This window comes from Amphiura filiformis, chromosome 7 (genome assembly GCF_039555335.1).
Source record: "Amphiura filiformis chromosome 7, Afil_fr2py, whole genome shotgun sequence".
Lineage (NCBI taxonomy): Eukaryota > Metazoa > Echinodermata > Ophiuroidea > Amphilepidida > Amphiuridae > Amphiura > Amphiura filiformis.
In genome coordinates, this window is record NC_092634.1 from 50,689,996 (window position 1) to 50,703,912 (window position 13,917).

The 13,917-nt window shown below is 36.6% G+C and overlaps 1 protein-coding gene across 1 annotated transcript; it reads left to right on the forward strand.

Moving 5' to 3' along the window:
• Positions 1–29: 29 nt before the first annotated feature.
• On the forward strand, positions 30–12,377 carry LOC140157294 (uncharacterized). The gene is made up of 4 exons (XM_072180437.1): positions 30–95; positions 2,424–2,588; positions 4,861–5,012; positions 10,681–12,377. The coding sequence occupies exons 3-4, from the start codon at positions 4,871–4,873 to the stop codon at positions 12,375–12,377; spliced, it is 1,839 nt and encodes a 612-aa protein (XP_072036538.1). The 5' UTR covers positions 30–95; positions 2,424–2,588; positions 4,861–4,870.
• The last annotated feature ends 1,540 nt before the right edge of the window (positions 12,378–13,917 follow it).

Genomic DNA, 13,917 nt, shown 5'->3' on the forward strand with positions numbered 1-13,917 from the left:
GCTCGAGGCTCACTGCACTGAGCAGAAAGCACAGAGAAATGGATTGTTTGTGTTGTCTCATGTTCTCACATCTGAAAGTCCACAAAATACGAATTGTAAGTTATCGGTGCAGTACTAATAGTTATCATATAGGCTTATGGCATTATTGTCGATGTCAACATGCCATGGTCAATGTCAATGTGTAGCCACTGTAGTTTGTTTGTCATGATTGTAGTAGTACCGGTAAGCTTACCAACAACATACTCATTCATATATTTACTGCCTTCTATGTAGATAAATTGACCTCAATGTTTATCAACAAAGGCGAGTGACTGGTATATCAATATGCTTGAGAAGTAATGCAAGCATTCAACTAGACATGATAGCAAAAGCGTATCACGCGACCTGTGCGTGATAACCACCAAGTACCGGCGGTTTTTGTAGATGTAGGTATCCCAGGCAAACCTTAGTTAACACATTTGCTAGTCAGCGAAATTTGCCGAGACCGGGACCCAAACACAATGCATTTTTACATAGAAATTTGAATTTTTTTCGAGAATAGGTCGGTGAAGGAAACCTACATAAATATGTTTTTTATACTTCACTTGACCCAAATATATGATTTTTGTATGGTGATAATCAAGTCGCACATGGAATTTTAGAGGGATTTTGATAGCAGTTCCATTAAAAAAAGCTGCTATCGCCATGAGACTAAGATCTAGAAACACCCCTAAATGATGAAAGTCAATCTTTGACAAGATGTAACTTTGTTACGGAAAGTGCTATGACAAAAATGTTTTCAGTTTTGGCTTTCTTTACTCAAGGGCTTTAATTTGATATGTAAAATGGTGCAGTTTGATGGCAAATTTGAATTCACCTAGCATACCTAGTTTTTGCACAGTATAGAGCAGAAGCAGAAGACTATATACTTTTCCTATGCCCAGCGAGGTCACGTCACACTCGGTGTGACATGCCCTGAACTCCAAATAACTTTCGTAAGCGACAGACAAATTGCAGTAAAGCGCACGTGCCAATTTAAGCTTCCTGTTACAATATCTATTGCACATAACATACCTACGAAGTCACAAACTTCAAATACAGCAGACCAGCTGTTAATTATTACCGATCCTGTAGAATAACTTGCATTATCTTCAATTTCATGGAATCCCGTTGCTCAGAATTGCAAATGTCATTTTTATCTGTCAAATGCGCTATGGATGTGCTCAGAGATTTTATGATATGCTCCATAAATCACAGGTGTGAAACTGACTTTATACCACTCGCTCGCTTTCACAGAAAAGCAAAGCCTCCGGCTACCTTGTGGCACTGGGCATGACGTCATCATGGACGTGAACAAAATTTCCGACGGGCGCCTTATTTACATGTATTTATAACCCGTTTTGTGATTAGTTGCAAACAAGGCTTATATTAACCAGGCACCCAGGCTTTTTTTACCCCATGGTTGCTCAGTTTTGGCTCCTGGTGTATCCAATATTTTACACTACAAACTATAGGACCAGGAGCCATCTTTGGGACCAGGAGCTCATTTTAGCTCCTGGTCCAGGCATACTTAATATAAGGCCTGGTTGCAAAAACCATTCATCGCAATCGTAAGCCAATCAATGAACGCGACGGCCTTTTACGGTATGAATTAATGTGACCCGCCAGTAGGCCTAAAGTACGTCTAACCTGATTGGTTTACAAAACTACTTTGATAATTGCTAAGCCAGTCAGCGTGCTCGATGCTTAACAACCTGGTCGTAGAGGTTTTCTTTTTTTTAAGAGGCGAATTCACGTGGTATGATCCAGTGATCGAGTATAAATTCAGGTTGACAACTGCTCTCGCGCGAGATCGCAGGTGCAATAACAAATAATACATGGACACAATCACTGACATTTACACAATGGTATAATGAATTATTTATGACATGCATCGGCTGGATGTCCCTGCGTGAATATTGTTAGTTTTCAGCATCAAAGATACTTGCGATGACCAGTTTTTTTGCGGACACTTTGATAACAGGTAACTTTTATAGGTCATAGGGTAGAAGCGATAGTTGTACAATTGTATGCGAAAATATACATTTTGTTATAGGCCTAAAATGTTTACAAAAATATATTGGTCCACACGTTGTGCATGTATTCAGTTGTTCGACGTATATATACTTTTCCATATGTAGCCCCAAGCCCTGTTTCTCTCCCTCATGTATTACTTTTAAAACATTTCAGAATAATGGAAACTAAGAATGGTTGCAATTAGGTGCTGGTAGAGTGAAAACTATTTTTGCTTTTTGTGCAGCGTATTATCGAGTGTCTGCATCTTATTGGAGTGAGATTGAACATTAGCTGTAGGCCTACTCAGTGTGACTGTGTGTACAACAAGCATGGTACGAATTACATATGTACATGTGCTAACCATGTGCTATTTGAATTGATCATTTCAGATAAGTTCTAATCCAGTGAGTAATCTGCAGTTTACTTTGCCATGCTACTGACTCGACCAGGACTACTTACAACTAAGAAGCCTTGTCTGAATACTCAGTTGTTATACATACATGTACTATGTACTACTTCACTCTAAAAGGACAGAAACTAACTACACTATCCTGGTGGGTATCAAAAATAATATATTTAATTTGTTTGCCTATTAAGGGAAGGGGTATGAACGTTTGGACAGTACCGGTATTTATTGTGGGACATTGGAGCACATCAGACATATCGAATTGCATTCTGAATACGAAGAATGTCCTTCCGATATCAAATAATTTTGATTTTTTTAAATTCGCAATGTAATACACATTTTATGGCAAATTATTAAAAATTGATATTTTTGATAGTTAACAGCACTAGAAGTAAACTTTATAAATCTGATGAATTATGCTTAAAGTGTATGTAGGTGGGATGAAAAGCTGACGATCAATTGAAAATTTTGACTTTTCGTATTGAAGATATGGATTTTTTCCCCAAAACACCAGAAAAAATTAGGTCTTTTAGATCATTAGATTTAGAAAATTTACTTCAAGGACTGTTTATATATCAAAAATGTGAAAAATATCAGATTTTAATAATTTGACATAAAATTGTCGTATTCAGAATGCAATTCAATATTTCTGATGTGCTCTCATGTCCCACAAAAAATACTGTCGAAACGCACAAAACGCTCATTCCAGATCCCTTAAAGCCATGTTGTAACATTTCCATAAAAAATAGATAAGTATTTCTTTTCCATGAAATGTTAGCTTTTACTGTCAGATATGACCTCATTTAATTTTGAAGCGGACAACTGAGGTAAAGCAAAGAAAACTTGAATTTACCAGCGCAGATGTCGCCAAATGCATGACTTTTGTCGGTTGTTCAACGGCACGGGCCTTTGATGTGTGTGTACCATCCCGTACGTCGTGTATGTACTGTGCGGGGGTGTACATGTACATGTGTGATGTGATCAGCAGGCCCATATACTCCTTGTCCTTGCCCTATCCTAACTTTAATTTACTTTTATTTTATGTTTGTGTGACCTGCATATTACATAATTTGTAAACGTGTTTAGCTATAACACACACTTAGTGCTACATGCCCAAACAATGCGCATATTTTAAGATTTATTTTAGCGTTTATGTGATGGCCCTCAATGTGATAGAAAACACAATGTGTTACAATTTGATCATAATCTGGTCACTTAACTTTTAGTAAAAAATACGGTGAGAGAGGAGTGAACTCACAGACAGGCTATTTTCCAACAGTCAAAGTTCCCGTATATTGTATGCTGTGAATTGTCACATATTCATGAGTGCTATTGTTCGATCGTGCCGTGTCTAATCACGTACGCCAGCGGTGCGTGCCTTCTCATATATGCTATAGAGTGTTGCTATATTTTGTCTTCACGCTTATGTGATACACTATAGAAATACACAGTACTTGTGTAGCAGTCTGCATTACATGAAACGATCGGCCCTCATCGGGTGATGCTGAGACTCTAACTGTTCGGAATTTGTCTGTATCTTGATCTTTAGTCCATGAGTGAACTGTAAAATTAATGTATGATTTCCGGCAAATTTTAATTTTGTTATTTTTTATTCAAAATGTTGAAATAATATTAGTGATTTAGTAGCTTCTGAGCACTATTGGGATTAGCCTGGCTTCGGCCGAATGTTATTTATAAAACAATAATAATAATAACTGCCGAGAAGGGTTGCTGTCCATTTTAAGTTGAAATAACAATGTAAAGTGAAAGAAACCCCACATGCAGTTCTATTGGAGGACATTTTTTAAATTTTTAAATTTTTAAATTATGATAATATGTCGAACTTTGCTCTGTTGACCTACAAACCCAAGAAATTTGGCCGATTCCATTTAGGTGCAAGTTGGGACATGTGTAAACATTACAAATATGCAAGAAAATCAGGTTTGAAAAAAATTAACCAATTTCATATTATGATTATGGCTTTAAGGGGTACTACACCCCTACCCAATTTTGTGCCTATTTTTGCATTTTTCTCAAAAATTATAAAGCATTGATGACAAGTAAGATATTTATATTATAGGGGCAAGGACTACAACTACTGCACTGGAAATTTTATTTCAGCACAGACAACAGTTGTGGAGTTACAGTCAAAAATGAGGGAAAACCAATATTTGATCAATAAATCAATAACTATTTGCCTTGAGTTGCTGAAATTTCAGTGCAGTGGTTGTAGTCTTTGCCCCTATAATATACATATATCTTACCTGTCACCAATGCGCTATAATTTTTGAGAAAAATGCAAAAATAGGCACAAAATTGGCCAGGGGTCTAGTACACCCTTAAGTTGAAGGGACTTCGTCAACCTTTTGGTTTGCTCTATAATCTGAGTGAACCTAATACATTGTGTCAATGTTTTCCAGAATTTTCAAGATGTCTTCTGGCAAAAGAAAGCGGTGTTCTAATGATCCTGAAAAAGGTGCTTCCTCATCCAAAAAGAAGAAGACGAAGATCTCGACTTCAAAGGCCTGTAAAAGACCCAGAAGTTTGTTTGAAACTACTAAGAATAGCAGTGGTAAGTATTTGTTAGTATGTTATACTATCTGCTCATGAGTATAATGGTTGAAATATAATCATAAAGTGAACAAAAATTGATCCCGCAACAAGCGGGAGGCGGGAAGTGTCCATGGAAAAATACGCCTTTCATTTCATGATTATATTTTGACAATTTTAGTTCAGTTGATATAATTGTATATAATTACTCATGCATAGTATACATTCTATGATTGGTTGGTGGTGGTGGGGGGCAAGACTTCTCCCCCCTTAGCTCGGGGGGCACTCAAATATGAGAGTGTACACATGCGTGACCAAATTTTTTTGAAATACCCCCTAAACAAGTTTTCCTCTGTCAGCAAAACAACCCCCAAAGCAAGTTTTTAGCACGATTTACACCAAAAGTTGACCCCTTAAACAAGTTTTTGTCTAATTTTGACCCCCTAAACCAATTTTTGTCTAAATTTGACCCACTTTACAAGTTTTGATGAATTTTGACAACTTTTTGTAGGCGTTTTCAACTTGTCATTGAACACTAAAAGTCTACCCTCCCCGGATCTGCCCCCCCCCCCACCCCCCGGATCACTTTTACGATGAATTCAGAGTGTACCATGAGGCCTTCAGATTAGTAGATTGTTACATGAATCTAATTGGATTCTCGTAAAGTAGTTTTGCGAGAATGTAAAATACAGCGTAATTTATCCAGAGGCAACGTCAAGCATTATTCACATCGTATTTGGTTCTGAATTCGGCACCTAAAGTTGATTATCGTGTCCCAGTATTGCATGTCCTTTTCACGCTTTCTACCACAAATATAATTTCCTAAAGTAATCTAGAGAAAGGGAAACTCACAAATCTACCAGCAGGAGTTATAATGTGAGGAATATATAAAGTCCTGAAAATCTTTATGAAATACATGATATTTTTTTTTTCCCGTCTATTTACTGAACTATATACCCATGTTTATATGACGTCATTAATTAATATGCATGTTTTTTAATCTAAATGGTATTTTACATAGAAGTATGAGGCCATGGTTAAATAACATGTAACACGTCATGAAATATATTTGCATAACAGAGTGACACTTTAGGTTTGGAGTGTGCTGTAAACATTTCTATGAACAGGGAATTCTGGCACTGGAATAAACCTTTTCAGCAGATTTGAAAAGCGGATTAAAACGGTACCCTAAATGCGTTACAAACCATTTTATAGGGTCTGATTTTGACTCGATCTTGAGTTGATCGCCAAGCATTTAGCGAACCCTGGTTCTATTCTTGATCACATCGATTTGGCCTGACAAGTTTGGATTACCCATATTTCCCAATTACACGCAAGATTAGCTGATGATATGACAGGAGTACTTGTACTATAAAACAACAAACGATACTTATCCATTCTTGTCCTTTCACAAAATACAAGTGATTTATTTCCTTCCTCCTGAGTCCTGGCACAAACATATCTTATTCATCCACTAGATCCGATCTGAAATTGTTACAGAATCGAATTACGGAAGAAAAAAGGTATTTTCTCCGAGCTAATCAAACAATCCCATGATAACTTTCATCCATGATTTTACTGCATTCTCTCGCTCCAGTGAGATGCATGCAAAATAGAGGGTGCCAGTCAGGAAAATTTCAAAGGCAGAAGGTGGAAGCTACACATTTTAAACTACCCCTTTTCATGAAAATCACTGTTTTTTACCCCCTTAAGGTGGCTGTGTACTCTCAGACATGCATGTAGTAAAAGTGCAATAACTTTGTAATTATTCGCGCAAAACATATAAAAGTATACATTTTTATGAAGGCAAGATCGACATCAATAAATCTTAATATAAATATAGATTTGGGGTAAAAACAACAATTTTGAAGAAAATCACAAAAAAGTGAGTTTTTGGCAATATTTGTTAGGTACATCATAACAAAAAAACACTCTTTCCAAAATATTTTATTTTGTTTTTAGCTCAATCTTGAGGCTCCATTCCAAAAACGAGATATTGACCATATAAGGCATCAAAATGAACTTTTTAAAATTCAAAACGCCTATTTGCACAAAATGATGCCCAAAATCGGAAATAGACCAAAATATAAAAAATGAGAAAACCGTTTCTTGAGTCGATCATGCTTTTTACGATGATCATATTTGCTTACCTATAGATGCTGTATTTATTGAGTTATCGTGTACCTAAATCGTCATTTTACCGAGAAAATGAACATTGAAATAATGGCCGTTGAAGTTTAAAGTGGTCACATTTTGCACTTTCATCGAATCTCACAGGAGAATGCGACAGTTTTCGCTTTTTGAAACTTATATTACGTGAACATCGGGTAAATCCACAGCCCCTTGAGAAGTTTGAGCGAAATCCATTCATAACTTGATGGGGAAAGAACTTGAAAAAACCCACATTTTATCAGCTAAACGGAGCCATTTGACCACTAGGTTTTTGTGAAATCAGTGCTTCCGTGGTGTTTCCATAAGATGCGCCGCGCATGTAGATATCGTCAGCGTGTCGTCAGCGTATTTGTGCGTTAACAAATTGCGCGACACGCAACGCGATGAGTTGTTGCGTGGCGTGTACCTTGCTGGTACAACAAAGATTTTCTTTCCTTTTCAATTTCAAACACGAGTGGAATAGTGAAATAAAATCCATAAAATATTGCAGTTGGAGTTTACAAATCTGGATTTTCATTCCTTGCATTTATAAAAAACATAACAAGGTACAAACATATCATAAAAACTCAATTTTGAGAAAGAAACAATGGCTAGAGTACACAGCCGCGTTAACGCGTCACACGCGTAACATGCTCAACCAAGAAAAAACGACCCAGCCATAAATACACACACACATAAAAAAGGACCAGCCAAACGGAGGATATAAACAGCTGGAAGTGAAGTTATAGTTCATCAAAGGTCAAATTCCTAGTATATTCAACATAGAAATCCAATTACTGTTTTTGATTGTATCTCAAAATGGAAAATGCCGACTTTACGACCAGTTTGTGGTGGATGGGCACATATGGTAGCTAACAACATCTCATCTAAATTATACCAATATTGGTGCTCTAGTCATGTTTAGTTCAAGAACAACTTTGGTTTATTTAAACATGATAAATGTCATTAATAATACAGCTAATCAGTTGAAAGTTTTTAGGGGGGAGGGTACTCAGTACAAATGACCATACTGGGACGTGCCGCAAATATGGGTAGCATTTCGGCCTTTTGGTATATCAATGACCCCTTTTTCAAAGCCTATTTTGGTATATGAATGGGTACTTTTTTTAAAATTTTCTCAATTTTTTCCGGAAATAGCCCAATTTTTCCTTAATCTAGCCAACATTTTCCAAATTTGTAAAAGCTAAGACAATTTTGGTTAAATTCGGCTAAAAATTTTGACTTTTGGTATATCAATGGGTCCAAATTTCTTTAAAAATTGGTATATTTATGGGTCCACTTTCAAATTCTCAGCGGCACCTCCCTACCAAAACCAAACTTGTACCTCACTTAAAAGGGCATTTCGTGATCCACAGTATCATCCCCCACTTTTCTCAAAAAAAGTTGAGATTTTTATATCACTGGAAACCTCTGGCTACATGTTTATGTACAAAAAATTTCTTGCAGATAAATTCGTTTAGCAAAGATATCATGAATTTTGAATTTCGTTCTGTTATGTTATGTTATGTTAAACGCAAAATCAGAATCAACTTAAATTTTGGGAATAAGCTTTTTTCGTGGATATCTACTGAAATATGTCATACAAAGAGGATGCTAGGATCACGAAATACTCCTTTAAGCTATATAGTGTGATTTTAATCATATATTTTATGTTTAATCCGGGGGGGGGGGGCACTTCCATAGTGGATACGCATCATGTGCCTCGGGAATGATCCCCTTTTTCAAACCGGCTTGTACCCAATGACCCCCTTTTTTGTGTTATGGTCCTACCTATTACCCAATGACCCCCTTTTTCTATTTCCTGCTATACCCAATGACCCCCCTTTTAATTCCCAAATTTAGGTGGTATTTGTGTTCTCCTCCAGAAGTAATGAGATTTTTCACATTTCCAAGGTGGCCAAGTTGTTTTTACGCAGTTTGGCACTTATTTATGTGTACTTAATGATACTCTTTTGGCAATCCTGTACTCAATGACTCCCATTTTACTTTTTGTTACCCCAATGACCATCCTTTTTTCAAAGTTTCATACCGAATGACCCCATTTTTATTCAGGTTGTGTACTGAATGACCCCATATTTTTGTAATTGTACATTTGACCTGAATGCCCCTACTTTTAACATGGCGAGGCACATCCATGCCATTTCAGATAGGGAGTGCCCCCGGGTTTAATCCTACCTATTTGTTGATTTCATTGGTTTTCCTATGCTCCATATTCTTAGAGGCTTATTCAGTGATCCCATTAAAAAAGTAAAATAATTAAATTGTGTTCTAAATTTCCTAAAAGTGAAGGATAAGTCATTAAGGGCTGGGATATGAGCGTTTGGACAGTATTTATTGTGGTACATTCGAGCACATCAGACATATCGAATTGAATTCTGAATACGAAGAATGTCCTTCTGATATCAAATAATTTCGATTTTTTGAAATTCGCAATTTAATGCACATTTTATGGCAAATCATTAAAATTGATATTTTTGATATTTAACAGTACTTGAAGTAAACTTTATAAATCTGATGATTTATACTTAAAGTGTATGTAGGTGGGATGAAAACCCGACGATCAATTGAAAATTTTGACCTTTCAGTATTGAAGATATGGATTTTTTTCCCCAAAACACCAAAAAAATTAGGTCTTTTTGGGTAAAAAATCCATATCTTCAATATGAAAGGTCAAAATTTTCAATTGACCGTCGGCTTTTCCTCCCTGCTACATCATTAGATTTATAAAATTTACTTGAGGACTGTTATATCAAAATTTGAAAATATCAATTTTTATAATTTGTCATAAAATTTGTATTATATTGTGATTTTCAAAAATGAAAATTATTTTATATCAGAAAGACATGCTTCGTATTGCAATTCGATAGGTCTGAGGTGCTCTCATGTCCCACAAAAAATACTGTCGAAACACAATAAACGCTCATTTTAGATCCCTTAAAATTGTCATTATTTTGGAAATTAAAAATATCAGTTTAACCACTTGTAGCAAGCTATATACATGTATGTTACCATAGCTATGACACTAACTAACCAAGGTACCAAAATGTAATTTTGATCATTTTTTTACGATCTTTCGGATGAGCATATCACTGAATAGGCCCCATTCAGTGAATTGCTCAGCTGGTTGACCATAAAAATCATCCAAATTTGGATTTGGTACGGTATGGTACCTTTGTCATCGTCATAGGAGTGCTAACATAGCTTGCTAGTTGTTCAGTCGAAAGCCGTATAATTGTACAAATAAATCTGTAATATATATACCGACGGTATATACAGTAGATTAATTAGCTTCCCTGGTACATGTATTTGAATGGGGCCTGAACTTAATCATACTGCTATTTTCTTGATTTTTTGCCAAACTTTAAAGTTCAATGACTTATCCTTCACTTTTAGGTAATTTATAAACATTTTTTTTGCACTTTCGCTGGGATCACTGAAAGGGCCTTTAACGTAGCATGTTCATAATACATTTAAAATGCATAATAATCAATGGTCTTATTATTTTGTTGTATCTACAGAAGAGAGTGATTCAGACTTCCAAGATGATGCTGATAATGATCCTGATTGGATTACAGAAACAAAATCAAAGTGTTTGTCTTCAGAGGATGAGGATGACAAAAATGAAGCAATTGGCAGTGGTTCTACAAAGAGAGCAGGTATAAAGGTGAAAAAGGAAAAGAAAAGGAAAAAGAAAAGAAAACATAAGAAGGAGGTAAAAACTGCTGTAAGAATAAAGAGGGAGGAGAGTGATTCTCATAAAATGAAAGCACTTATCTGTCATATTTGTCAGAAGGAAATAAAAGGAAATATGGGCAATTTAAAGGGACATGTAAGAAGCCACAGTTCTGTGCATTATAACAAAAAGTGGAGACCAAAAAAGAAGACTTGTGGCAAATGCAAGAGGGTTCTCAACGAGTGTCAATTTCAAGCGCATCAAGATGGCCATACGCAAGATGAAAACTATCAAACTGCAACTGGTGGATTAAAGTGTATGAATTGCTTGAAATGCTACAATGATATTATAAAGTTGTCCAGGCATCGAAAATATTATTGTCCACTTGATGCTGTAGGTGAAAAGGATGCCGACATCGCAGTTGAGGGAGCTTTTGAAGGTGTACAGCAAAGCAACAGCGCAATGGGGTTCCAATGTGACACCTGTGATGCTCAATTTGAAAGTTTCTCAAGTTTGGAAGCACACAGTCATTACAAATCGGGGTACTACAAAAAGAAACAATCTTTTAAGTGTCCAACCTGCAAGTCAGTATTTGCTACTTTTACAGGACTAGAAATGCATAATACAATTGTTCATGTTAACAAAGGGTTGGGTGTATACAAATGCGATATTTGCCATCAAGGGTTCGCTCACAAACAACGACTGTCAGACCACAAGAAGAACAGACATGGAGAGAATGCATTTAAATGTCATTATTGTGTTAAGATTTTTCCAGCAAAGAAGCTATTAAAGTGTCATGAAAGAGATGTCCATGCGGAAAAGCATGTGTGTGAATACTGCGGGAAATTAGTACGGCAGCATAAGCCCTCAGGATTGGCGCATAAGAATGGAGGTTGTTTAAACAAAAATAAGCCTAAGCCATCAAAGAAGAAACTCCCTGCAGATGCTACTGCATCTAGCAGTAAGGAAACCAGGGATAATGCTGAATCACTATCAAACTGCCATCAGGTGGAATCTGTACAACAGGTGGAATCTGTACAACAGGTGGAATCTGTAATTACACCGCCCTCTACATTACCAAAAGGTTACGAGTGCAAGAAGTGTCGCATATCATTTGAGAACAGACAAAATTATGTTGTACATAAGAGAACTTGTCAACTGGCAGACAAAATGGACAATAATAGTCGTCATGAAGCTGACGATGAGATCCAAACAGAGAACAACGTTTTTACATGTGAAACATGCAACAATGTTTTCAGCAGTATGCTGAACTTACGTACACATGAGACAGAGCACACATGGGTGGTTTGTAAAGATTGTGATGAAATTGTCCCAGATGAGGAGACACTAGAGATGCATGTACTGCTTGAATGCCCTGAGAGGTACAAACTATTATCAAATGAGAATCCAAGAGATATTGTGCCAAGTGTATCTGGAATAGCAGAGGAAATTGGCTATTACAAAAGGAACAAAGCACCTGTTGAACAACCAGATGTCTGTAAAATATGTGGTAGGAATTTTAAGGAAACTACGGGGAACTAGACATGAAATCGCAGCATAAGGCTGACCAGGAGGCGCAAACAGAGACTGGCCAATTTCAATGTCCACATTGTTTGAAACGCTTTGATACAAAAAATGTATTTAAGTCGGCACACACGGTGGTTATGTCATCTTAATGTAGAAAGAAGCTGTGAAGAAATGGACAATGGACATGTTTTTATCTGCAAAATATGCAACAGGGAAGTGTCCAAAGATACATTGAACAAACATCAGATCTCACATAAAGAAGACCAACTTCATCAAACTGAGACAGGCCAGTTTAAGTGTCCACAGTGTCTTAAACGCTACAAGGATAAAGATCGCTTAAGTCATCACATGAAGTATTGGTGTCGTCAATATGATTATGTATGCAGGATTTGTTCAGCAAAATTTGAAGATTCAGTACTTTTAAGTGTACATGAAATGGTCCATGTTGTGCATGTCATAGCAAATCAAAGTAAAGCAAAGTTAAAGCAGGATTCAACAGAAATTATAGATGATATATCTGAAGAGATGGAGGAGGAGAGTCTAGAAGAAACCACCAAAGCAATATTTGATGCCAAAAGTGGACAAATAGCTGAAGACATTCCAGCTGACATTAAGACGTCAGTCAAAATCTGTAGCAGTTGCAATGTGGAGTTCACTTCTACAGCAGCCTTGAAGGAACACCAGAAACGTGTGTCATTGACTGGATCAAAGTACCCTTTTGAATGTCCAATTTGCCCTCGTGTATATAGACGTAGGCCATTGATGGTAAGTGCATGTGCCTATTTACAACATAAAAAGCAATGGAAGTTCCTGTGTCAGTTTTGTGGAATGCACTTTGAGAATAATAAAGGTCTGAGGAAACATATAAACCAATTTCATGGCTATGAAAACAAGAAAGAATGTCCTGAGTGTCATCGAATCTTTGGCCTGCAAGAGTACCAGCAGCATATTGAGTACAATAGAAAGGAAGTAGGGCGCTTAAACCACAAATGTTTGTCATGCGGGAAAGTATTTGATAGTGTGGAAGCTTTAGACAAGCATGCTAGTAAGGTACGCAAGAATAGGTGTGATATTTGTTATCAGCATTTTAATTGCTTTAGCACGCAAGAGACACATAGAATGTTGTATCACAATGTAATTACAGAAAAACCATCAAAAGAGCTTCCAGGGTACTGGTGCAAGCATTGTGATACGTTCTTTAAGAAAGCCAGCCTACTTTCAGCCCATGTGAAGAGTGTATTGGAAGAAGAATTTTCAGAAAGCCTTTTATGCTCATGGGGGCATAAAAACTCAACTTGTTTACGTTGTGGAATGACTTTTTCAAAGCTTTCCGATTACAAGCTGCATACATCTATATGGAGGTATGAATGTGACATGTGTCATGAGCATTTTCAAGCCAAATCTGAGTTAAGTTGTCATCGGCAGGAACATATTCTTCGACAAAATGCTGGCAAGGAGACTTGCACCATACCTCAGTTTATAAAGTGCAAGTATTGTGATCACAATTTTGATACAGTAGTAGATAGGAAAAAACATGAATCCCAAATGGCATATG

Coding starts and splice junctions, on each gene's coding strand:
- LOC140157294 (XM_072180437.1), top strand. CDS start 4,871: ATGTCTTCTGGCAAAAGAAAGCGGTGTTCTAATGATCCTGAAAAAGGT. Junction 5,013..10,680: donor AACTACTAAGAATAGCAGTG/GTAAGTATTTGT, acceptor TTGTATCTACAG/AAGAGAGTGATTCAGACTTC.